The sequence below is a fragment of the Mauremys mutica genome, chromosome 20, assembly GCF_020497125.1.
Source record: "Mauremys mutica isolate MM-2020 ecotype Southern chromosome 20, ASM2049712v1, whole genome shotgun sequence".
NCBI classification, from domain to species: domain Eukaryota; kingdom Metazoa; phylum Chordata; order Testudines; family Geoemydidae; genus Mauremys; species Mauremys mutica.
In genome coordinates, this window is record NC_059091.1 from 26,098,426 (window position 1) to 26,123,034 (window position 24,609).

Consider the following 24,609-nt stretch of genomic DNA (forward strand, 5'->3'; position numbering starts at 1 on the left):
TTTTCTTCACACTCTGTTTGCTTCCTCATTGTCTATGGGGCTCTGTGTGATTAAGGCTTGAAGGGACCAGAGTCTCTAGATCTCTCCTGGCGTCTGCAGTCTGGGACTGTGATGGGCCCGCTGTGCACCCCTGACTCTCGCCCCCCTTTGCCTCTGCTTGCTGGAAGCAACAAGCTACAAGAAGCAATAAGTTACAAGCCAAAAACATGCTTTTCCCCACAGGTTTGATGTGTGTGACCAGAGTGTGCTGTGCAGAGTGACTGTTTAAGGTGTCATTCCAAGGGTTGCTTTCTACTTGTAGTCCTAAAGGTGTGATGGGATGAGGCTTCAGGGCAGAGCCTAACTGTGTGGGAGAGGCGAAAAGTAGAGCCTCCCCAACATTGCCCACTGAGATGGTAACTTACTTGTTTTTTCCCCTCGTCCTGGGTTTAGTACCAAGGGAAAAGAAGTCACATGTCAGAGTCTACTGCCTTCATGTCATGGAAAGCGAGCGAGAGCGATGGGACCTCAAGAACTACTGATGCCAAGGAAAAGCCGTCCTACTGGGAGTGGAACAGTCTCCACTCTCAATGAGATAACTGTCTGTTTTGGTGATTGCTCTGCTCACGGCCCACCTTGCTCCTGATAGGGACGCTCCATTTGCTGGGGCTGTGTTTGTAAGAGAGGTTTTTTCACTAGCTGTGTTTATGAGGGAGACAAGGTCCCCATTTTCAGGGGCTGCTCAGTTCTCTGGCCAGTAGCGGTGTGTCCTCTGCATCAGAAGGTGAGATCCAGGGGGATGACTCCAGGTGACGAGTTGCTTGCCTTCCTCCCATGTTTCTCCCTCTGTCTGTCTCTTCTCTAGTATGTTGGCCAACCCTCTCTTTCTCTCTCTCTGTCCTTGCCTCTGCTTATCCTGTCTCCCTTCATAGCACACGGGCAGGCGTGCTAGGTGTGCACCCCACAGGCTGTGTTTCAGGAGCAATGAAGAAGTCGGAGGAGACGAAAATCATGTGGGGCAGTGGTGCTAAAGCGGAGTAGTTACTGTTGGTGTTAACTTGGTCTCTGTTCATTGAGTGTTGCCGATGTAGATGGGATGGAAGAGGGAGACAGGGATGAGGGCAGGATTTCAAGCACCAGTAGAGCTTTGTGTAGTGATGGCTCATGCTTGGCTTTTGCAGCTGCGCTTGCAGAGGAATTGTCCAGGAGTCCCAGACGGAGCAGAAACTGGAGGAGGTGGATCTGAGCGGCTTGGACATCCTTCTAAGGAGACATTCAGAATGCAGAAAGCTGAGGACTGTTCATAACTGGCTGTGAGGTAAGAGGTCAGTGCTTTCGATTTCTTATCTGTACTCGCTGTAGTTTTCTTCACAGGCCGTGTGTTTCCTCATTGGTGTCATGGAATTTGGTGGAGACAAGGCCCTGCACCCCCGGCTTCCTGCCATTCACCAAGACTCTCAGCCAGGCAGTAAAACAGAAGGCTTATTTAGACGACAGGAACACAGTCCAAGACAGGTCTTGCAGGTACAGATCACAGGACCCTTTCAGTTAGGTCCATCTGGGGGGGGGGGCGCCCAGGAGGCCAGAGCCCCGTCTGGGCTCCCTTCCATTTTCCCAGCCAGCTCCAATCGGAGACTCTCCAGCCCCTCCTCTCTGGCCTTTGTCCCTTTCCCGGGCCAGGAGGTCATTTGATCTCTTTGTTCTCTGACACCTTCAGTTGGCCCCTTTGCAGAGGAGGGGCCCAGGCCGTTAGTTGCCAGGAGAGAGTGCTGGCCATTCTCTATGCAGATAGTATCACCGGGGCCCTCTAAGCTCTGCAAAAATCATACACCCTGATCCCCCACACCTAGATATTTAAGAAAGGCGTAGGGGAAACTGAGGCACCCACACAGTATTCAGAGAAAACATTCAGAATGTTCCCACTTGGTCACAGTTGGGTTTAGGCTCTTTGGGATTAAGGCTGGGGAAGGGACAAGAGTCTATTGAGCAAAGTGACTATTTTGGATGCAGTTACAATGGGTCCCTTCTAGTTGCGGGTGTAAAGTAGTTGAGGGCGGAGCCATGGGACACAGGAGCTGTGAAATGAAGAGACTATGCAACATTGCAGACAGACATGCTAATTTACTTTGTTCTTCTCCTCTGTGCTGGGTTTAGCGCTGAGGAAAAAAGTCACACGTTAGATTCTACTGCCCTCATGCGATGGAAAGCGAGCGAGAGGGATGAGACTGCGAGCAGTGTTCATGCCAGGCAAGAGTCATTGATCTGGGAGCCGAGCAGACACCACTGTCACTGAGATAAGTGTCTGTTTTGCTGAGGGTTCTGCTCACGGCCCAGCTGACTCCTGGTACAGACACCCACTTAGCTAGGGCTGGGTTTGTAGGAAAAGGTACCTGACTAGTGGTTATGAGGGAGACCAGGTCTCCATTTTCAGAGGCTGCTCAGTTCTCTGGCCAGGATCGGTGTGTCTTCCGCAGGAGAAGGTTAGATCCATGAGGATGACTCCAGGGGGTGAGTTGCTTGCCTTCCTCCTGTGTTTCTCTTTCTCTTCTCTACTCTACTCTGTGTTGGCCAACACCCCCCCCCTCTCTCTCCTCGTGCTGTCTCCCTTCATAGGACACGGGTAGGGGTGCTAGATGTGTACCCCACAGCCTAGGTCTCAGGAGCTATGAAGAAGTAGGAGGGGATGAAAATCATGCAGCGTAGTGGGCACTAGAGTGGAGCAGTGACTGCGGATGTTGATTGTCTCTGTTCGAGTGGGGATGATGTGGATGGGATGGAAGAGGGAGGCAGGGATGCGGGCAAGATTTCAAGACCAATAGAGCTTTGTGTTGTGACGGCTCATGCTTGGCTTTTGTAGGTGCACTTGCACAGGAATTGTTCTTCAGGAGCCCCAGCCTGGGGAGAAACTGGCAGAAGTGGACGTGAGCAGCCTGGACATCCTTCTGAAGAGACATGAACAGTCCTCAGCTTTCTCTCTCTTGCATAACTACACTTCACGACTTTTAGGGGCACGGCTAAAGCCCAAGATAAATGCGGGGTAGAGGCTGAGTACAGACGGCTGCGTCCCTTTAGGTGGGTTTGGTTTCTTATAAAAGTTTTCCTCCTTGTTGTAGGTGCAGGAGGAGAATTTCCCTATCTTCTAAGCTGCTGATCTTCCAGGACAGAGAGGAGCGGGTTCTTCTGAGCAGTGGCCTGGAACCAGGAAGGTGAGTACAGATGCTGAGTTGGTCCTTCTTCCTCTGTGTGTGTTTGTGTCTGTGTGTGTGTGTCTCTCTCTCTAAGCTCTAATATGTTGGCCAGTATGCTCGCTCTCTCTCTCTTTTTCTCCTTGCAGTCAAGTATCAGAGGGGTAGCCGTGTTAGTCTGGATCTGTAAAAACAGCAAAGAGTCCTGTGGCACCTTATAGACTAACAGACGTTTTGGAGCATGAGCTTTCGTGGGTGAATACCCACTTCATCGGATGAATTTGACGAAGTAGGCATTCACCCACGAAAGCTCATGCTCCAAAACGTCTCTCGTTGTACTGTCTTCTTGCATAGAACATGGGCAGTGGTGCATGCTCACAGGCTTGGTCTGGAGAGCCTGCATCGCACTGAGGTATTGGGAGGGAGAAGAGAAGCATGATGGGTACTAGATTCTCCATTGGTAGTGGCCGGGGTGACTGTGGGAGTTGACTCTGACTCTGTTCATCAAGTGGGGCTGATGTAGATTGAATGGGAGAGGGAGGGCGGTATCTCAGACATCAATAGAACTTTGCGCAGTGATGGCTCCTACTTGGGTTACATGCTGTGTTTGCAGAGGGATCGTCCAGGAGCCCAGACAGCGGAGAAACTGGAAGAAGTGAACCTGAGCAGCCTGGACATCCTTGTAAGCAGAGATGAAGAGTCCTCAGCTTTCTGCCTTCTCCATGACTGGCTGTGAGTGAACAATTACGGCGTCTATTCCTCATCCGTACCACTCTAGTTTTCCTCGGAAGCCATGAACCTCCTCGTTGGCCATGGGGCTCTGTGGGATTAAGACCAGGGGAAGGGACAATAGTCTCCTCTTCACAGTGACTCTCTTGGATGCAGGTGCAAGGTGCTGCTTAACATACAAACGTAAAAATAACAATACTGGGTCAGACGAAAGGTCCATGTAGTCCAGTATCCTCCCTTCTGACAGTGGCTTCGGTCAGAGGGAATGAACAGAACAGGGAATCACCGAGTGATCCATCTCCTGTTGCCCATTCCCAGCTTCTGGCAAACAGAGGCTATGGATGCCATCCCTGCCCATCCTAGCTCTTGATGGACCTCTCCTCCATGAATTTACATAATTCTTTTTTGAACCCCATTAAGCTTAAGCTTGAGCTTGACAGCATTCTCTGGCGAGGAGTTCCTTTGTTTGTGTGTGCATTGTGTGCTTTTTAATTGTAGCTATAAAGGTGTAATGGGAGATGAGAGAAGAAGAACCTACACAACATTGCAGATTCCGATAACTTTTTTTTTTCTCTCTTGTGCTTAGTACCACAGACAAAGAAGTCAAGGGTAAGAGCCCACCCCCGTTTTGAGATGTAAAGTGCACAAGAGCCGTGAGACAGCGAGCGTTGTTGATGCCAGGCTATGCAGATGCCATCGAGCTGGGAGTGGAGCAGACGTCACCATCAGTGAGATAAGTGTCTGGTTCGGTGAAGACTCTGCTAACGGCCCACCTGCCTCCAGGCTGGGACTTGTCGTTAGCTGGGGCTCGGTTTGTAGGAAAAGATTCCTGAGTAGCTGTGGTTGCGAGGGAGACAAGTTCCCCATTTTCAGGGTCTGGTCATTTCTCTGTTCACAAGCAGTGTCCTCTCCGGCAGAACGTTAGATCCAGGGGGATGACTCCAGCTGGTGAGTTGTTTTTTTTTTTTTACTTCCTCCCACGTGTTTCTCTCTCTCCTCTAATGTATTGGCCAACACACACACACTGTCTCTCTGTCCCTCTCTCTTTGTCCTTGCCTCTCCTTGTGCTGTCTCTCTTCGTAGGACATGGGCAGGGGTGTAGGTGTGCATCCCCACAAGCTAGGTCTTGTGAGCTATGAACAAGTAGGGGACCAAAATCATGCAGGGTAGTGGGCGCAAGAGTGGAGTGGATACTCTTGATGTTGACTATCTGTTTGAGTGTGTAATGCTGGCTGATGCATGGCTTTTGCAGCTGCGCTGGCAGAGGAATTGTCCAGGAGCCCTACCCGGACGAGAGACTCTCAGAAGTGGACCTGATCACCCTGAACATCCTTCTAAGCAGACATGAACAGTCCTCAGCTTTCTCCCTCCTGCATAACTGGCTGTGAGTAAATGGTCAGTGCTTGGAATTCCTTATCTGTACTTGCTGTAATTTTCTTCAGACACCATGTGCATCCTGGTTGGGTACGGGGCTCTGTGGGATTAAGGCTGGGGAAGGGACCAGATTTGCAGTTGCCTGGGCTACTAGGATGATCCGAGGAATGGAAAACCAGTCTTATGAAAGGAGACTGAAAGAGCTTGGCTTGTTTAGCCTAACCAAAAGAAGGTTGAGGGGGGATATGATTGCTCTTTATAAATATATCAGAGGGATAAATATTAGGGAGGGAGAGGAATTATTTAAGCTTAGTACCAATGTGGACTCAAGAACAAATGGATATAAACTGGACACTAGGAAGTTTAGACTTGAAATTAGACAAAGGTTTCTAACCATTAGAGGAGTGAAGTTCTGGAACAGCCTTCAAAGGGGAGTAGTGGGCGCAAAAGACATATCTGGCTTCAAGACTAAGCTTGATAAGTTTATGGAGGGGATGGTATGATGGGCTAGTCTAATTTTGGCAACTAATTGATCTTTGATTATTAGCAGGTAAATATGCCCAATGGTTTGTGATGGGATGTTAGATGGGGTGGGATCTGAGTGACTACAGAGAATTTTTTCCTGGGTGCTGGCTGGTGAGTCTTGCCCACATGCTCAGGGTTTCACTGATCGCCATATTTGGGGTCGGGAAGGAGTTTTCCCCCAGAGCAGATTGGCAGAGGCCCTGGAGGTTTTTCGCATTCCTCTGCAGCATGGGGCACGGGTCACTTGCTGGAGGATTCTCTGCAGCTTGAGGTCTTCAAACCGTGATTTGGGGACTTTAATAACTCAGACATAGGCTAGGGGTTTGTTATAGAAGTGGATGGGTGGGATTCTGTGGCCTGCGTTGTGCAGGAGGTCAGACTAGATGATCATAATGGTCCCTTCTGACCTTAAAGTCTATGAACAGGGAATTACCAAGTGATCCATCCACTGTCACCCATTCCCAGCTCCTGGCAAACAAAGGCCAGGGACACGATCCCTGCTCATCCTGACTCATAGCCGTTGATGGACTCATCCTCCATGAATTGACAGTAACTCTCCACTTAACATCCTCTCGCTTAACATTGTTTCAATCTTAGGTCCCTGCTCAATTACAGAACATGCTGTATTTAAAGTTGTGCAATGCTTCGCTATAACGGCGTTTGGCTGCCTGCTTTGTCCACAGTCGGCAGCCCCCCATCAGCTCTCCTATGCCCCCCCCAGCACTTCCCGTCCGCCAGCAGACCCCGCGGATCAGTGCCTTCCCCCACGGCCTCCTGCCTGTGGCAATCAGCTGGCTTGTGGTGTCCGGGGATGGGGAGTGAAGACTCATTGTGCAGGCTCCCCCTCCCTCCCCTGCTTCCAAATGCCGCAAGCCAGCTGATTGCTGCGGGGATGAGCGAGGACCCGGTGTGTGAAGTAAACGGGAAGGAGCGGGGAGGAAGAGGCAGGTTAAGGGTGGGGGCTTGGGGGAAGAGGCGGCAGAGGATTGAGGCCCCCGACCCTGGTGCTTGCAGAGAGGGGAAGCTGCTGCTGCTGCTCCTGTGCAACGTGCTTCTCCTAGCCTACAGCACCTTCAGCCTTCTTGCCTGCCTCATCTCCAGTGCCAGGATCTTCAGCACCCAAAACACAAGCCTCTGTGGCTTGGTCTAAAGGAGCAACTTCCTTTACCTGGGAGTAGCTGATTGTTATAATTGCTAGGTCTGGCCAGTAGCGGGAGATATGCTGGTCTAATGCGTGGTCATATGATAGAGGGATCCAGGATTTTGGCACTGCTTTTACAGAAATGGGAGCCAGCTGTAAATTGTTCTTAACTTTCCCAGCTGTCCAAATTCACACCCATGAGTTCTCATTGTTTCAGTCTCCTCTTTCTGCTAACCCTAGACCGAAGGCAGCACATGAGCTGATATTCAGTGGCACTCACACCACACACCTCCTGGCCACTGGTCCAGGGACTCTGCATTTTAATTTAATTTTAATTGAAGCATCTTAAACATTTTAAAAACCTTATTTACTTTACATACAATAGTTTAGTTATATGTTACAGAAAGAGACCTTCTGAAAACGTTAAAATGTATGACTGGCACGCCAAACCTTAAATTAGAGACAATAAATGAATACTTGGCCCACCACTTCTGAAAGGTTGCTAACCCCTGCCCTAGACTGTATTTCATTTGTGCCACTCAGCTGGGAGAGGCTTTTTAGTTTGCATGCCAGGGATGGGAAGAATTTTTTATGGATTGCTGGAGGGGAGGGGAGGTTTATTGAGGGATTTTTCACATCTACTCTAGGACCTGTTTGATTACTAAGCCATATTAGTACACCTAAAAAACAAAAGAGGGTTTATCTGGCATGAAATTTACACTGAGATATTAATTTCTTTTGTCTTCTGCAATGTTTCCAGTTAAGAAGCCGGATGGAGCGATGCGTTCAGTCTATATTAAAATCTGCATCAGGTGAGAACAATGCCCTTTAATGATAGATGATAAATAGATGGACCGATGCAGGGGGTAGCTGGAGAATCCTGGGCTATGATTTTTTTCTATGGAATGGGCAAAAAAGTTATAATTAAGCAACAGGAACTGGTGGAGCGATCGCAAAAATCAATGTTCAAGTGATGAATTCTGATCAAAAGGGTATTTTCTCTTCTCCTCGTTAGGTTCCTCGGTGTGGTTGATGCCACAATGTCTATCATCGATGTCTCCATGCTCACTGGCTTCTCACCGGACATGGAGGATCTTAAGAGAGTACGTCAGTGTAATCTGAGAACAGGGAACGTAATAAACAATGCAGTGGCTCGACTGGGGCTTTCAGATAAGAAAATCCAATGCAGCAGATGAATAGTCAGACTCCAGAGTTAAACCTGGAGGGAGACCAGACAGCTCTAAGGATTGGTAACAGCTTTAGGAAACCACAACCAGTTGTCTCCAGGTCGGGGATGGCAGTTTTGGGGCATTCATAGAGGAGATTCCAGGGGATGAATAAGCCATGAGCGCAATGTCCAAATTCACAGAAACAAACAGGGCCCTGGGCAAATTTTGCAGGTTGCACAGGCTACTTTGAAAATCTGGCCATACAAGTTCAGGTCAGTTCAATCCTGCTTTATTGGATAGCAAATTGAGAGGCTGCTGTCATTTGACTGTGCATGCCAGAGCAGAATGCATTTGATACAGTCTCTTGTACAGTGAGGCCACAGTTTAAAAAAAAAAAAAAGATTTCCCTTTAGATCCTCTGACCTACATAGTGCAGTTATTTGGGCCTGAAGAACTGTGGATACAAAAAAAAAAAAGAGAGGCTGCACAAAAAAAATCCAGGTCCTGAAGGAATCATTGCAGTGAATTGCTGCCTGGGTATAAAATGAAGGTGAAGTTTAGCAAACAAACCCAGGGATGTTTCCAGCATTGGTGCTGGTGAACAGGGGCCGCTAACAGAGGAGTTTTGAGAGGGAGTTTGGAAAGGGAGTGATGTACAGTCGCCATTCTTGTTGGGCAAAAGTCAACATGGTTTCTGTAAAGGGAAATCTTGTTTTACTAATCTATTAGAGTTCTTTGAAGGGTCAACAAACATGTTGACAAGGGAGATCCAGTGGACATAGTGTACTTAGATTTCCACAAAGCCTTTGACAAGGTCCCTCGCCAAAGGCTCTTACATAAATAAATTGTCATTGGATTAGAGGGAAGATCCTTTCATGGATTGAGAACTGGTTAAAAAAACAGGGAACAAAGGGTAGGACTTAATGGTAAATTCTCAGAATGGAGAGGAGTAACTGGTGGTGTTCCTCCAGGGTCAGTCCTAGGACCAATCCTTTTCAACTTATTCATAAATGATCTGGAGAAAGGGTAAAAAGTGAAGTGGCAAAGTTTGCAGATGATACTAAACTGCTCAAGATAGTTAAGACCAAAGCAGACTGTGAAGAACTTTAAAAGGATCTCACAAAACTAAGTGATTGGGCAACAAATTAGCAAATGAAATGTAATGTGGATAAATGTAAAGTAACGCACATTGGAAAAAATAACCCCAACTATACATACAATATGATGGGGGCTAATTTAGCTACAACGAGTCAGGAAAAAGATCTTGGCGTCATCGTGGATAGTTTTCTGAAGATGTCCACGCAGTGTGCAGAGGCGATCAAAAAAGCAAACAGGATGTTAGGAATCATTAAAAAGGGGATAGAGAACAAGACGGAGAATATAGTATTGCCCTTATATAAATCCATGGTACGGCCACATCTCGAATACTGTGTACAGATGTGGTCTCCTCATCTCAAAAGAAGATATACTGGCATTGAAAAAGGTTCAGAGAAGGGCAACTAAAATGATTAGGGGTTTGGAACGGGTCCCCTATGAGGAGAGATTAAAGAGGCTAGGCCTTTTCAGCTTGGAAAAGAGGAGTCTAAGGGGGGGATATGATAGAGGTATAGAAAATCATGAGTGGTATGGAGAAAGTGAATAAGAAAAAGTTATTTACTTGTTCCCATAATATAAGAACTAGGGGCCACCAAATGAAGTTAATGGACAGCAGGTTTAAAACAAATAAAAGGAAGTTCTTCTTCATGCAGCGCACAGTCAACCTGTGGAACTCCTTGCCTGAGAAAGTTGTGAACGCTAGGACTATAAGAGGGTTTAAAAGAGAACTGGGGCCAAGGGCTCTGGCTGGGGGTGCCAGATCTGGGGTGGGCCCACAAATGAAGCCTGCAGGGTGCAGGAGGAGGTTCCAGGCTGGGGCATGAGGTTGGGGTGCAGGGAGCAGGTTAGGGCTCTGGCTGGGGATGTGGGCTCTAGGGTGGGGCCAGGGATGAGGATTTTGGGGTACAGGAGGGAGTTCTGGGCTGGGGCTACGGGTTGATATTCGGGAGGGGGTAAGGGGTGCGGGTTCTGTTAGGGAGTTAGGCTGTGTGAGGGGGTTCTGACCTGGGGCAGGAGCTTGGGATGCAGGAGGGGGGGTCATGGTGCAGGCTCCAGCCAGGCAGCACTTATCTCAGGTGGCTCCTAGAAGTGGTGACATGTCCCTCCGGCTCCTAGGCAGAGGGAGCAGGGGGCTCTGTGCGCTGCTCACGCCCGCAGGCACGGCCCATGCAGCTCCCATTGGCTGCAGTTCCTGGCCAATGGGAGCTGCGGAGCTGTCGCTCAGGGCGGGATCAGTGCGCAGAGCCCCTGTGGCCACTCCTGCGCCTAGGAGTTGGACATACTGGCCGCTTCCGGGACCTGTGCAGAGCCAGGACAGGCAGGGAGCCTGCCTTAGCTGCGCTGTGCTGCTGACTGGAGTTGTCAGGGTCCCTTTTCAACCAGGTGTTCCGCTCAAAAACCAATCTCCTGGCAACCCTAGGTGTGGAGTAAGTAGCAGGCTAGTATCTTTCATGATACAATCTGCATGGGAGATGTGATCACAAGCATGAGCTGCAGGACTTTCATAGAGACGCTGCCTTACCCACAATGCCTCTTGCTTTTTCTTATTCACATTTAGCTTTCCCAAGGGGTCAACAGATACATTTCCAAGTTTGAAATCAACAAAGCCCCATCCGACAGAAGCAACCTCATAATCTATGTGGACAAGGTAAAGACTCAACAAGCGGCTTCTCTGATCTTGTGTTAATTTCATGGGCTCCTGCTGAGCCAAACTGCACTCTGAGATACACCCTGGCATCCCCACAGACGTCAGCAAGTTGACAAACTGCAACCCATGGCCAAATTTGATTCACTGGTCCAGATTCAGTCTTTCCACTAAGAGTAACTGAATGGGCCAGATCCTCAGCTGGTGTATGTGGATGTAGGTCCATTGACTTTAATGGGAAATGCAACATCTGATATTAAGGTTGAATTTGCTTCTCTGTGCCATTCACTTCTTCTTTCCTTGTTCCTTTCACTTCTCTAGTTCTTCTTTCCCCCACCTGCCTCACTTTTCTTTCCCCAACATCTCCCTTTCTTTTATTCTTTTTCATTCTCTCTTCCATCCAGCCACCCTTCAACCTAAGCAATCCTATTATTTCCCCCGCACCCAGGTTTCTCACAGAGAGGAGGAATGCCTGCAGTTTAAAGCTCACCAGTTTTTCGAAGTGGGGCTCATTCAGCCGGCATCCGTCACAGTCTACGACTATTACAGCATAGGTAACAGATCGCAGCTCTCCTCACCATTCAAGGCACCTGGCTTCAAATTCTGTTCTGGGTCACATTGGTATCATTGCCTCTTGCAGTCTTTTGCTGCAGTACTTAGGTATTATTGCCCCGTGTAACAGAGGGGATGCACTGGAAATAGAACCCAGGTGTCCTGAATCCCAGTCTCCTGCTCTACACTAGCTCACTCTCCCTTCAACTTTTCCAGATTACTGCACCCCTTTCAGGAGTCTGATTTGTCGTGCATGCCCCAAGTTTACCTCACTTAAAAATGACTTGCTTACAAAATCAGACATAAAAATACAAAAGTGTCCCAGCCACACTAGTACTGGCAAATTGCCGACTTCCTCATTTTTTAACATGTAACTATAAAATAAATCAATTAGAATATAAATATTGGACTTACATTTCAGTGCGAGCCATGAGCCTGTTTTCACTTATGAGTCGTGTCATTCAGTGGCTGGAGAGCGGCAGCTGCTGGCCAGGTTCCCAGCTCTCAAGGCAGCACCCCGCCAGCAGCAGTGCAGGAGTTAAGGTGGCATGAGCTGCTGCTGGTAGGAGCGCTGCCTTCAGAGCTGAGAGGCCAGAGAGCGGGGGTTGCTGGCTGGAGCGTTCATATTTTTGGCGGCGAATGAGGACTTTTTTTTTCAATCCTGCTCCCATCCCGACCCACAATATCTACTCCCACCTGCTCCTGCATTGTTTGTTGAATTTTTATCCCACTATTATAGCAATGGGCCCTGCTGGATCCCAGTCCCACTGCAGGGCTCTAGAATCTTTTGTAAAACTAGGCAAATATCTACATAAGTTAACATACCCCCTGGGTATCCCTAGGGTATGTGTCCCCCTGGTTGAGAACTACTGGATTAGAACACAAGGGGTTTAGACTCAGACTTTAAGGCCAGATGGGACCATCCTGATCATCTAGTCTGGTTTACTGCCCACCTCCCAGTTCCTCCTGTTCCAACATTATTCCATGCTGGAAATATATGGTCCCACTCATCACCTTAACACACCCAAGCAAAGGCAGACAAAATAATAAGGGGAACCTCTGACTACAGGCAATAATTATCCTACTTGCCCTCTCCCCCTGTTTTACCTCCAGAGGTGAATTTGCTGCTAGCATGATTAAGAGAGTGTCTCCAACAAGCACCAGCCCGTCATTTCAAGCTGATGGTTTCCTATAGCTAAGAAAGTCGTTCCCACAGACTGCTGCTCCCTTCCCCAGGGTCACCCAGTGAGGCTTCTGCTTGAGTAAGGGCTTCAGGGTTGTCTCCTAGGTGCTGTAAACCGTGGCCGTTGTTCTACGGGAGGGGGAATGATCCGTGTCTCTGATCTTTCTCTAGATGACCGGTGCACCAAGTTCTACCACCCGTCTAACCAGAGCGGGCTCTTCAATATGATCTGTCACGGGGGCATCTGCCGGTGTGCAGAAGGTAAGGAGAGTCCTGTCTCTGCTTACATCTCAGGTGAGGGCTCCCCTGTCAGCTTTACCAGCAAACATGCAGTCCCAGGGCCCCCCCTAGCAACCAATCAGGGCCTTCTTTCCCTGTGGTGTCTGGGTGATTTTCACGTGCGATACAGGCTCATGGCAGCTGGAGACAGGATGGTCCCTGGGTCTGTCCCCCAGCCTGGAACTCTGACTCTTGGCCGGCTGTGTCCCTGCTACACACCACCACATACAGCAATAGGGGAATGAGGGTTGGGATGAGGGTACCCTCAGTGGGAATATGTGAGGGATGCACCCCCACATGAACTCATGCACGCCTGGGGAGCGGAGGCAAAAGAAGATCCAGAAGGGACTGCAGGGCCTGGGATTGGGCCAGGGAAACGGAACCTAGAGGGGCTGGAATGGGCCTTCGAGGAGGTAGTAACTCCCAGAACCCACCCCTCGCCCCCGCAGAGGTCTCAATATCTTCCTTCACTCCCTCTCTGGTCCCTCCTCCCCTGCAGTCATAGAGGGTTTCCATTCTCCCTGACCACCTGCCCTCACCTGGGTTCCCTCCCTTCTCCAATGGCACCCCCACCCACCAATCACAGGAGAGCTGGCAGCAGGACATAGAAGCAGAATTTCTCTAACCAGCTGGGTCACCAGGAGGGAGCAGGTATAGGAAACATCAGTTCCTCCTCTCTGCCCATCAGGGCCTTGGGGGCTGGACCAAGCCAGCTGATCCATGGAGTCCAGTTGAGGGGGGGGAGGTGACACAAAGTCAGGCACTTCTTTACAATATCTGGGTCCTCTCATTCCAAGATGCCCACAGCTGGCACCCCTCAGCCCCCCACTGTCAGTTTCAGCCCAGCGGCCAAGTATTGAATGAGCCATGGAGGCTCCACTCCCTGCTCTCTAAGAAAAGGATCCTCTAGAAGAGGGTAGAGACCCATTGGTGGGGACGTTGTTCAGTGGGGAACTTGCTGTAGCCCTGCTGTCTGCCGGGCATACAGAGAGGCGCTCAGTCTCCGGATCTGTCCTTCCCATCACCTTTGATTCCCCATCTGCTGCTCCACTAAGTCCTGTGACCAGGCTCCTCCTGGCGCTGACCCAGGCAGAGATCCATCAGTGCAGAGAGGGAAGTTAGCTAGGATTGCCAGGCCTGTTTATGGTCCTTGGTTATTTCATACACCCAGGCAGAGTTCCTCTGGGCAACATCTACCGATTCCTTTGCAGAGCTGTCTGAGTCTGTCTGCTCAGGATCATTTAGACCCTGCAACCTACCCCTCCATCCCTTGTTTTCTTCTTTTACTGTGTCCCATAACATAGGCGCTGACTTTTATTTTTCCTGGTGGCTGCTCCACCCCGACTCCACCCCTTCCCCTGAGACCCCACCCTTGCTCTGCCACTTCCTGTACCCGATCTGCCCCCTCCCCAGAGGCCCCCGCCACCTGCACTCCACCAAATGCCTCCTGCCAGCCGCCAAACAGCTGTGGCTGGTAGGTGCTGAGCACCCCCTATTTTTTTTCCCCATGGGTGCTTGAGCCCTGGAGCACCCATGGTATCAGCACCTATGTCCTATAATGTGACAGGTGGTTGGCTTCATGGCCACTCCCTTGTCAGAGGAGGTGAGCCTGTCACTGTGTGGGTTAGCGCGGCTCACCCAGGATTCAAATAGGTGGGCACCTATGGGTCACTAATAACAGAGCTGAAACTATGGTCTCCCTTGGTGATTCTCTACCCATCTTCCTTCCCCATAGAAAGCTGCTTCATGCAGCAGAAGATAGAGGGTCCCATCACCCTGAACAGACGAATGGAGGAAGCCTGCAAACCTGGAGTGGATTATGGTAAATCTGTGATTTGGATCTGCTGAGTCTTTTTCCATGAGGAGAGCGCAGAGACAGGGTTCAGAATTTGATTTGGATTGTAAAGTTTGCCTTTGAGGCTGAATCAGGGTAAGGTCTGGATCTGCTGGGACAGAAACCTGATGAGATTTTGGGGCCATAAGTGCCAAGAAATGAACAAAATCAGATGACTGTTTAAGATTCAATCTAACCCTAAGAATTTATCTGCCCCCCTGTCACGGTACGCAACTCACCCCTGTGGCACCTCCTGCTGGTTATCCCAGGGAATTAGTGTTTCCAGCCTCCGGAGCGCCCTCTGCAGGCTGGTGTCCCACCTGCTGCTTGGCCCAAGTCCCTCCTGGACCCCAGTGCCCCTTTCAGGCCAAGGCGCTGCCTCCTTGCAATACCCCCATAATCTCAGGGTCTCCCCACCCAGGGGAACCCACAACGCTCTAGCCCCACCATGCTTCAGTCATGGGCTACTGCCAGTCACCATCTAGCCCCCATTCACTGGGGTAGACTGCAGTACAAAAGCCACTCATCATAGGCAAGGGGGGTTTGGACCTGCTGCCCCTGCAACCCCAGTACCTAATTCGCCTTCCACTAGGCCACAGCCTGGGGGATTTCCAGGCCGGAGCACCCCAGCTCCCTTGGCCTTCCCCCAGCCCTGCTCCAGACTAGGTACCGTGTCTCAGCTCCCTGCAGCCAGATCCCTCCCTCTCAAAGCTAGAGAGAGTCTATCTTGGTTTCTGGCCCCCAGCCCTCTTATAAGGGCCAGCTGGGCCTTTATTAAGCCAGCCACAGCTGTGGCTGCTTTTCAATCAGCAGGAGTGGGGTAACTATCCGGCTATGCCCCCATTCACGAGTGGCAGGTTTGTAGAAATTTTGGTGGTGTCCACAACCTACCCACTCTCAAACTCTGCCCCCCACCTGCCTATGGCTATGGGAGGGAGTTTGGGTGTGGGGAGGAGGTCTGGGGTGCAGGCCCTGGGCTGGGGATTAGGGTGCAAGAGGGGTGCAGGCTCTGGGAGGGAGTTTGGGTGCTGGGTGCAGGCTCTGGGCTGGGACAGGGGGTGGGTGTGCAGGAGGGGATGAGGGGTGCAGGCTCTGGGATGGAGTTTGGGTGCAGGGTCTGGACTGGGGGTGTAGGAGGGGGTGAGGGGTGTAGGCTCTGGGAGGGAGTTTGGGGGTTGGAGGGGGTGCAGAGGGAGGGAGTTTGGGGGCAGGGGGAGATGTGCGTGAAGGGGGAGGGGGTGCATGCTCTGGGAGGGAGTTTGGGGATAGGAGGGAGGGAGTTTGGGGGCAGGGGAGGTGTGTGTGTGAAGGGGAGGGGGTGCATGCAGGGGTGAGGGCTGTGGGGCTGAGGATGAAGGGTTTGGGGTGTGTGAGGGGGCTCAGGGCTAGGGCAGAGGGTTGGGGTGTGGGGTGCGGGCTCTGCCTGGGACTGAGAGGTTCATGATGCAGGAGGGGGCTCAGGGCTGGGGCAGAGGATTGGGGGGGATGAGGGCTGGGGTTGAGGGGTTTGGGGTGTTGGAGAGGCTCAGGGCTAGGGCGGAAGGGCAGCCTGCCCTGCCAATAGTGGATGGGGGGCACTCGGACCCTGTGGCAGCAGTTGATGCCAGGAGCCGGCAGAGCAGACTCAGTGAGAGCTGCAGGCTCTGGGGCCCAGGGGAGGTGAGCAGGGGCAGCAAGTGGGGGCCAGGGGAAACCGGGGGAGAGCCCCGGCCCCAAACATTGGTGGAGCCGAGCCCCCGGGCCCTGAATATTGCTGGAGCCCAGGCACCATGAGTGTATATAACTCGCCGCCCCTGCCCCCTTTTCCCTAGTATCTGAGCACTTCACAATCTTTAACATGTTTATTCTCACAACCTCCTGTGAGGCAGGGCAGTGCTATTATCCCCACGGTACAAAAGGGGAAACTGAGGCATGGAGTGACTAAGTGACTTGCCCAAGGTCATGCAGTTAGTCTGTGGTGGAGCAGGGAAATGAACCCCGGTCTCCAGCTATTGCCCTCACCACGGCACCAGCTTTCTCACAGCCAGTTTGGGGAGTCAGTTACACAGTGAATTCTCTACAGAAAAATACTGCAGACCTTCAACTGGTGTTTTGTATGTCTTCCTTTTTTTTAAGTGTATAAAACCAGGCTTGTTAGAATTCAACAAGTGGATAGTTCTGACTACTACATCATGGAAATTGTGGAACTCATTAAGGCAGGTAAGAGCTCCCCTTCTACAATCAGGGTGCAATTTCTCTGAATGGCCTTTGGGATAAAGGCCGGCATAAGAGCTATTTCTCTTAGCCAGAGGAAGTGCTAAAGCCCCAAGGCTAATCTAGTCTCATGCTCCAGGGCATTAATTTATCGCCACAAGGGGACAAGAAAGAATTTCCTCAACCCACCTAGGCAGCCATGCCACGAAGAGGCAGACAAAATAACAGGGGGAACCTCTCCCTGTGGTCAGCCTGGCACAATTGGTCAGTCTCATTATGAGCTTTTTCAAGCTTCCTCTGAAGCAGTTGGCATTGGCCATTGTGGGAGTCAAGATCCCAGACTTGGTGGCCCTTTGGCCCAAGCTGCTATAGGGGAGATGGAGTCTCTCTTCCTCAGTGCTGACTTTTATAAACTAATATAAAGGCAAAGGAAGCAGGGATCTAACTGAGCTCAAAGCGGCTTCACTCACTGGGAGCTGATTTGACTGTTCTAATTATTTGAATTACCTGAGATTAGGGGCCCCTTGTGCTAAGCACTGGACATATCCAGATACAACCCCTGCCTTGACGAGGTTACAATCTAAATCGACACTGGGTGGCTTTATTAGCCCCGTTTCACAGGTGGGGAATTGAGTCCCAGGGAGGTCGAGTGACTTGTGCAAGGTCACACCAGGAGTCTGTGGCAGAAACATGAGCTGAGGCCTGAACTCTTCAGGCCCAACCCGGTGCCACAACCACAAGACGGTCCTTCCTGTCTCTAATGACTGCTGGAGCTTCAGTGATTGGTTATCGTAGCAGTCACACTAGGGCTGAATTTGTACTGAAATCGCAAGAGAACACCTAGGAGTCTCCTCTTCTCTGTTCCTTTCATCTTCATCTGTCTCCACCCCGTACTATCTCCTCCTCACTCTGCTCTTATGTGTGACATCTTTTTTCACCCCCGCCCTAGGGACTGATGAAGATCCACAAGGAAAAACCCGCCCATTCATCAGCCACATAAAATGCAGGGAGTCTCTGAGGCTGGAGCGTAACAAAGACTACTTGATCTGGGGACTCAGCACCGACTTGTGGCCCAGGAAAGCTGAGTAAGTAGTCTCCTGTGGTTACCCTTCCTTAGTCACTTTCAAGAACACACGCCCTTAACTAATTACCCTATGTATTTTAGGTACCTATCAGGCCCCCATTACTGTACTTTCTGAGAGCCTCACAATATCAAATGGTTTTTATTCTCACTACGGGAGGCAGGGCAGCATTATTACCCTCATTTAACGGATTGGTAAACTGAGGCACAGACAGCCTACGGTCCAGGTCCTCAATGGTATTGAGGCTCCTAACTCCCACTGACCGGCCTTAGGTGACATCTTCAAAGTACCAAAAGGAAGTTTCTGGAGTTGCCGGGAATTGAATCCAGATTCGCCTCGTAGTCTAACCCTGGACCACCATTCTTCACAGGGGCTACCCAACTATTTCACCAGCACAAATCACTTTGTCAGTGCAATTTCATGGTCCCTGCATCCAGCCACAGTTGTTCCTAAATCACTTCGGTTTCAACTGGGTGGAACTATAATTAATTAGAGTAAAAACAACACCTAAAAATGAGCTTTACCAAAAAGATGCAGCTCACAGAGGCTAAAAGTTCCATCCTCATGCTGTATCTGGAGCATTGCATGCTGGGATCTGTAGTCTCTCTGGACCTATGAGACGGGAGGCAACCCACTGTTTCTCTGCAAGTCAGATGTGGCTCTTAGGCATGGGTGGAGTGTGAGCCACCTATTTGGGGAGGCTAGACCCCAGCCCTGCCTGTCTCCCTTTCCCACCAGAGCCCCGAGCCCACCACCGTGGCTGCCAGCCCCCCGGCCCCAGTTCTGGGCCGCTCCAGCTGGCCAACCTGAGCCCCCCCAGCCCTGAAGCATTGGGTGCTGCAGCCCCAGTGCCCTCAGCCCCGGAGCACCAGGTGCCGCAGCCCAAGTGCCCCCAGCCCTGGAGCGCTGTGTGCTCAGTCCCCAGCGCCTCAAGCGCCACTAGCTCCGGAGCGCCAGGGAGCACCAGAGCTGGGGGGCCCCAGCACCAGGGGCACCCAACTGCCTCAAGTCCTGAGCCGCAGGCCAGCCCGTGCTAGCCCTAGCCCTAGCCCTATGTGGGCTGTGGCCAGGGGGAAGCAGGATAGGGCTTGGGGAGGAGCATGAGTGGGGCCACGCCTGGCTGTTTGAGGACGCTCAGCCTCCCCTGGCCTGCCATACCCGCTGCCCATGCCCTTAGGCAAACCCGGCTGCCCTTGAGGAACGAACTGAGCAAACAAATTGAACACATTTTGTGCTTCATTGCTCACCCTTCTGCCTGTCCATCCCCGGCTATCCTACATCATTGGCAAGGACACCTGGATCGAGAAGTGACCCAACGAGGACGAATGCCGGAAGCCGGATTTCCAGAACCTCTGCCAGGAATTCCTTGAGTTCTCTCAAACCATGACCATGTTTGGCTGCCCAATCTAAACTTGGACCCAGCTTTCCCAGCAGCCCCAAGGGGACAGTTTGAGCTGAGATGGAGCATAACCCTCAGGGTGGAGACATCTCCAGTCAGAGTCCCAGTGCTGGTGACACTCGCCACTAGCCCTGTCCTCTTCGGGGGTTTCACTCTCTTTTCTTCTTATTTTTTTTTCATATATATATAAATAAATAAAAGGCTGATTTCTTACCCTGGCCTGCTGTGTGACTTTTTACCAATCTTTACATAGTCTGCAATACAGCTGTATAAGTAACCAGCTACTAGGATCATGGGTGCATGAGAAACACCTTAAATTAGATTAGGATGGACAAGCATGAATGGGTGGCTAGATACGCATGGATGGATATTTGGGAGAGAGTCTTCTGTACCACTGTGTGCCTAGGGTGACCACACAACCGGTTTTGGCCGGGACAGTCCCTTTTTTCAGCCCTGTCCTGGCCATCCCAACTTTTTGTCAAAAAAGTGGGGTTTTGAAGAATGTGCAGGGAGAGGAGAGCGGCGATGTCACTCTTCAGTCTAGAAGATACCATCAGAGATGCTTAGTTTTGCAGGTCTCAAACTGTGGATTTGTGTCTCCAGAGATAATATGCTTGTTAACAGTAAAGATGTTTTTAAATAAATACATAAATATATAAAAGTGAGAAATAACAGGCCTCAACCCTATTGTCCCTCTGCAAATTTGTGTACACAGAGTCAATCCCTAACGTCTCTCTAAAAATGCAAAGTTTCAAAAAGTTCAGTGAATAGAACAGGGGTTGGCAACCTTTCAGAAGTGCTGTGCCGAGTCTTCATTTATTCACTCTGATTTAAGGTTCCACATGCCAGTAATACATTTTAACGTTTTTAGAAAGTCTCTTTCTAGAAGTCTATAATATATAACTAAATTATTTTATGTAAGGCAAATAAGGTTTTTAAAATGTTTAAGAATTTTCATTTAAAATTAAATTTAAAATGGAGAGCCCCCCAGACTGGTGGCCAGGACCCGGGCAGTGTGAGTGCCGCTGAAAATCATCTCGCGTGCTGCCTTCGGCACCCATGCCATAGGTTGCCTACCCCTGGAATAGAAGATTCTTGGCGGCAGAATAGATCTGGACAAGGAGAAGTCTGGGACAGGCAGTAGAAACAAAAGTGAAACTGTTTGAGCAGCATATTCCGGAAGTCTTGAGGACTTTGAGTGTAGCCTTCACTGATTTGAGATCTACCATACCATTCTCGTACTAGAAGGGAATACCGTATTTTCCGGCATATAAGACGACTGGGCGTATAAGACGTCCCCCTAATTTTCCACTTAAAACATAGGTTCTTGGCCTATACTCGCTGTATAAGACTACCCCCCCTTCCGAGGCTGAAGGACCCACCACCGAAGACCCGGTAGGGAACCGTCCAGTGAATACACCCCCCACCCATGTCCTGCCCCCCGCTCAGAAACCACAACCCATAACCCGCCCTGCCCTGCTCCTTGTCCCCTGACCACTTCTTCCCAAGAGCCCCAACCCTAACTCCCCCCCAGGACCCCACCCCCTGCCAAACTTGCCCCGCTCCCTGTCCCCTGACTGCCCCGACTCCATCCACCACCATCCCAACAGACCCCAGAAATTCCCCCGCGGTGCCTACCCAACCCCCCCTTCCCCATCCCCTGTCTGCCCCCCCCAGAACCTCTGCCCGATCCAACCCCTCCTCCCCCGCCCAAGTCCCAGCCCTGGCCCTGGCCTCTTACCCCTGCCGGGGGCCAGGGTCGGAGCCGCAGCCGCGGGGCCCGACTCCCCGGGCCCGTCCAACACCGGAGCCGGAGCCGCAGCCGCGGGGCCCGGCTGACACCGGAGCCGCAGCCACGGGGCCCAGCTCCCCGGGCCCAGCCGACACCGGAGCTGGCGCCGCAGCCGCGGGGCTGGCTCCCCGGGCCGACACCGGAGCCGGTGCCGCAGCCGCGGGGCCGGCTCCCCGGGCCAACACTGGAGCCGGAGCCGGAGCCGCAGCCGCGGGGCCCGACTCCCCGGCCCGGCTGACACCGGAGCCGGCGCTGCAGCCGCGGGGCCCGGCTCCCCAGGCCGACACCGGGACCGGCGCCGCAGGTAAGCCGTCCCACCCCCACCCCCCCATCCACACCTACACGCCCGGCTTACCTGCCCACTCCTTTTTTCAGGCTTCCCGCGAACATTTGATTCGCGGGAAGCCGGGGAAGGGGAGGAGAAGGAGGGCGGAGCGTTCCGGGAGCGGTGTCATCTCTTAAGCCTGCTCGGATTGGCTGAGTCAGAGAGGCAGGCTATTACAACCTTTGCCAATCCGAGCAGGCTTTGTATGCATTAATGGCATACACAAGAGAGACGCCTCCCAGGATTGGCTCAGCCGAAGCCCTGTTTATACCCGGCGTGTAAGACGACCCCCGATTTTTGGTTTTTTTTTTTTAAGTTTCAAAAGTCGTCTTATACGCCGGAAAATACGGTATGTATAATGGCAGCAGGCTGTAACAAAGACCCAGTTTGGGAATAAGAACCATTCAAGAAATATGTTTGTGGATGTTTTAAAGAAAGTCATACCAGTGAACTGGTGGGAGTCACTTAAGCACTTGGATTCAGAGACTGTTGAGGTGATACTCTCACTTTTAACAGAAATAGGTATATTTTCTTCCTTTGGATTAATTCATTCAAAATTGAGAAATTGTTTGGGACCTGAGAAAGAAGGAAAGCTTGTTTTTCTTTTCCAGATTATGAAGAAACAGGCAAATGAAGGTGAAGACAACTGAGTTAGCTGCAGAAGCCAATATTTTAATTTTCTCATGTTGACCTGGCTGACATAGTTGATTTAATTTTTTTTATAATATTTCATTTAACTATTTTAGTTAAACAATTTTAACAAAAACCTGATTTTAAAAAATGTGAATGTTTAACTAAATTCAAAAATTCATATGCTGTTTTGTTAAAATATTATATGTTTGTTGTTGAAGAAAAAAATCCAGAATACGTAATGTTGTTGTTGTTTTAGTTAAATAAAACAATTTAAATGTCTGTCTGGTGATGTTCTCCTAATACAGCACAGCAAGAAAATCCTCCAACTATTAATGATTAACCTGTCGAATTGGAGATAGTTCACCTCCCAATGACTTCATTAACATCTGCTTCAATTACCTTTGGTAAATGAAATAACCAAACAGTCATTCATTTTCTGATATAGCTGTAAAACTAATCTGAAAAGTTTTCAAAATAAATCACTTTAAAAATGTATAGTGTGTACCTTCTAAAAATGAAACCTACATCTATCTCTGAGTTGTGAAGAATATGTATTAAGGTTATAACAACCAAAAAGAATACAGTGTTATGTAGAAAACCATGATTAAATTGAGTCTGGCTCCTGGCATGACACTATCCTGCCCAGACTCTGGTAAGTTCAGCCCTTAAAGGTCTGTTTCCCCATACATAGGGTGACCAGACATCCCATTTTTAAAGGGACAGGCCTGTATTTAAGCCCTCCTGCAGGTGTCCTGACTTTTTCTTTAAACTGGGCAAATTGTCACATATTTTATGGTAATATGGTAAAGTGAAAATATATGTTTTACAGGTCGAGGGCTGCAAACCAATCCCCCTGTTCCAGTGCTGGAATGATTGTAGGTAACATAACCCTCCTGAATCGTTGAGTTCTGACAAATGTGTTCAGTTTCCTGAGATCAAGGATGGGTCTCCATCCTCCAGGTTTCTTCTGCGTTAGAAAATAATGGGAATAGAAACCCTTCCCTCTCTGACATACTGGCTCTACCGCTCCCAGTTGTAGGACATGTTCCACTTCCTGTCTCAGGAAGGGCTCCTGAGAGGGGTCCCTGAAGAGGGATGGGGGGTAGATGGGATGGAGAGAAACTGGATAGTGTAGCCAGTCCTGATGATTTCCAGAACCCATCTGTCAGAACTGATAGTTTGCCAGATTGGATAGAACAGCATCAGGCGGTTGGTGAAGAGATGGTTGGTGGGATCTATTGTTGGCAGCAATAGTTGGGGGAGATTTGACAAGCCCTCGACCTTGAGGCATGGTGGAATGGGAGTTTGGTCCGCGTCTGGTCAGCGTCTGTCTATGTCGCTGCTTAGCATATTGTCTCAGTTGCTTTGTGTATGGGATTTGTCTGGGTCACTCTGATGTATAATACTTGCCTTATTTGCATTTTGCTGTAGGTGTATAAATGCCAAGAGATCTGAGAGTGGCTCTCTAGTCTTTCAACAAGTGGAGTGACGCATTAGTCTTGTCGGCGAACAGTTTTAGACTCTCGAATGGAAGGTCCTCTACCGTGGCTTGGACTTCCTTGGGGAATCCTGAGAGGTGAAGCCAGGAGGCCTGGCGCATTACTATGGCGGTAGTGATGGTCCTTGCCGCTGTGTCAGCAGAGTCCAAAGATGTCTGGAGGGCTGTCCTAGCCAAGAGGTGACCCTCAGAGATGAGCGATGTAAACTGTTCTCTTTTGTCCTCTGGTATTCAGTCGAAAAAGTCAGAAAATTTGGAATAGTTTATGTAGTCGTACTTCGCCATGGGGGCTTCATAACTGGAGATGCAGCAGTGAAGTGTTGCTGATGAGCAGGCCTTGCGGCCAAGTAAGTCTAGTCTTTTCCATTCCTTATCAGAAGGGCTGGTTCTGGATACGTGTTGTTTGCCCTTTTTGTTAACTGCATCAACTACCAGTGAATTTGGCTGAGGGTGTGTGAATAGAAATTCCATCCCTTTTGGAGGGATGTAGCATTTTTTGTCCGCCGCTTTAGATGTGGGCGGAATGGTAGCTCGGGTCAGCCATATGTTCTTGGCAGGTTCCGTGAGTGCTGAGTTAATTGGAAGGACAATCTCGGAGCAGGTGGACATGTGGGGTTTGTCCAAGAGAGAGACTTCCTCCCAGGTGATCTGGAACATGTCAGCAATTTGTTTGAAGAGATCCTGGAAGTTCCTGAGATCTTCCCCAGCAGTGGGTAGAGGGGGCATAACATTCTTCTCTGGCGAGGAGTTACAGATAGCAGGAGCTGCCTCCTGATCTAAGATTTCTTCTGCCTCCTCAGAATTCTGTTTGGCAGGGGCGTCTGGTGGCACTGTGCATTTTGGTGGAGAGCGTCTGTGTACCTCCATGGTGCCAGTTCTGGTGTTAGAGCAGAACTGTGTATAAGCTGCCTGTGGGTGCCAGAATGACCGCTGAGGTGGGAAGGGAATAGGTGGGGAGGTGACCAGACCACCCTTGAAATTCAGACCCTAGAGAAGG

General features: G+C 50.3%; 1 protein-coding gene across 3 annotated transcripts; it reads left to right on the top strand.

Moving 5' to 3' along the window:
* Positions 1–944: 944 nt before the first annotated feature.
* LOC123354098 (complement C3-like) lies at positions 945–23,658 on the top strand. 3 transcript variants are annotated; one of them, XM_044995769.1, is made up of 15 exons: positions 946–1,503; positions 2,134–3,185; positions 3,778–3,896; positions 4,480–4,841; positions 5,146–5,277; positions 7,694–7,745; positions 7,949–8,036; positions 10,756–10,845; positions 11,291–11,396; positions 12,749–12,838; positions 14,592–14,678; positions 16,806–16,889; positions 17,833–17,968; positions 20,688–20,759; positions 22,093–22,147. In XM_044995769.1, the coding sequence occupies exons 5-15, from the start codon at positions 5,238–5,240 to the stop codon at positions 22,097–22,099; spliced, it is 852 nt and encodes a 283-aa protein (XP_044851704.1). In that variant the 5' UTR covers positions 946–1,503; positions 2,134–3,185; positions 3,778–3,896; positions 4,480–4,841; positions 5,146–5,237; the 3' UTR covers positions 22,100–22,147. The 3 variants fall into 3 exon arrangements, with proteins under 3 accessions (XP_044851705.1, XP_044851704.1, XP_044851707.1); XM_044995770.1 differs by lacking the exons at positions 20,688–20,759; positions 22,093–22,147 and adding an exon at positions 23,546–23,658 and having other exon boundaries at positions 945–1,503; XM_044995772.1 differs by lacking the exon at positions 20,688–20,759 and having other exon boundaries at positions 952–1,503; positions 22,093–22,149.
* Positions 23,659–24,609: the final 951 nt, after the last annotated feature.

What these genes read in the sequence shown, in the direction of transcription:
- LOC123354098 (XM_044995769.1), top strand. Translation starts at nt 5,238, where the DNA reads ATGAACAGTCCTCAGCTTTCTCCCTCCTGCATAACTGGCT. An exon ending in ACATGGAGGATCTTAAGAGA is followed by an intron (nt 8,037 to 10,755) that starts GTACGTCAGTGT and finishes ATTCACATTTAG; the next exon opens with CTTTCCCAAGGGGTCAACAG. An exon ending in CTACGACTATTACAGCATAG is followed by an intron (nt 11,397 to 12,748) that starts GTAACAGATCGC and finishes ATCTTTCTCTAG; the next exon opens with ATGACCGGTGCACCAAGTTC.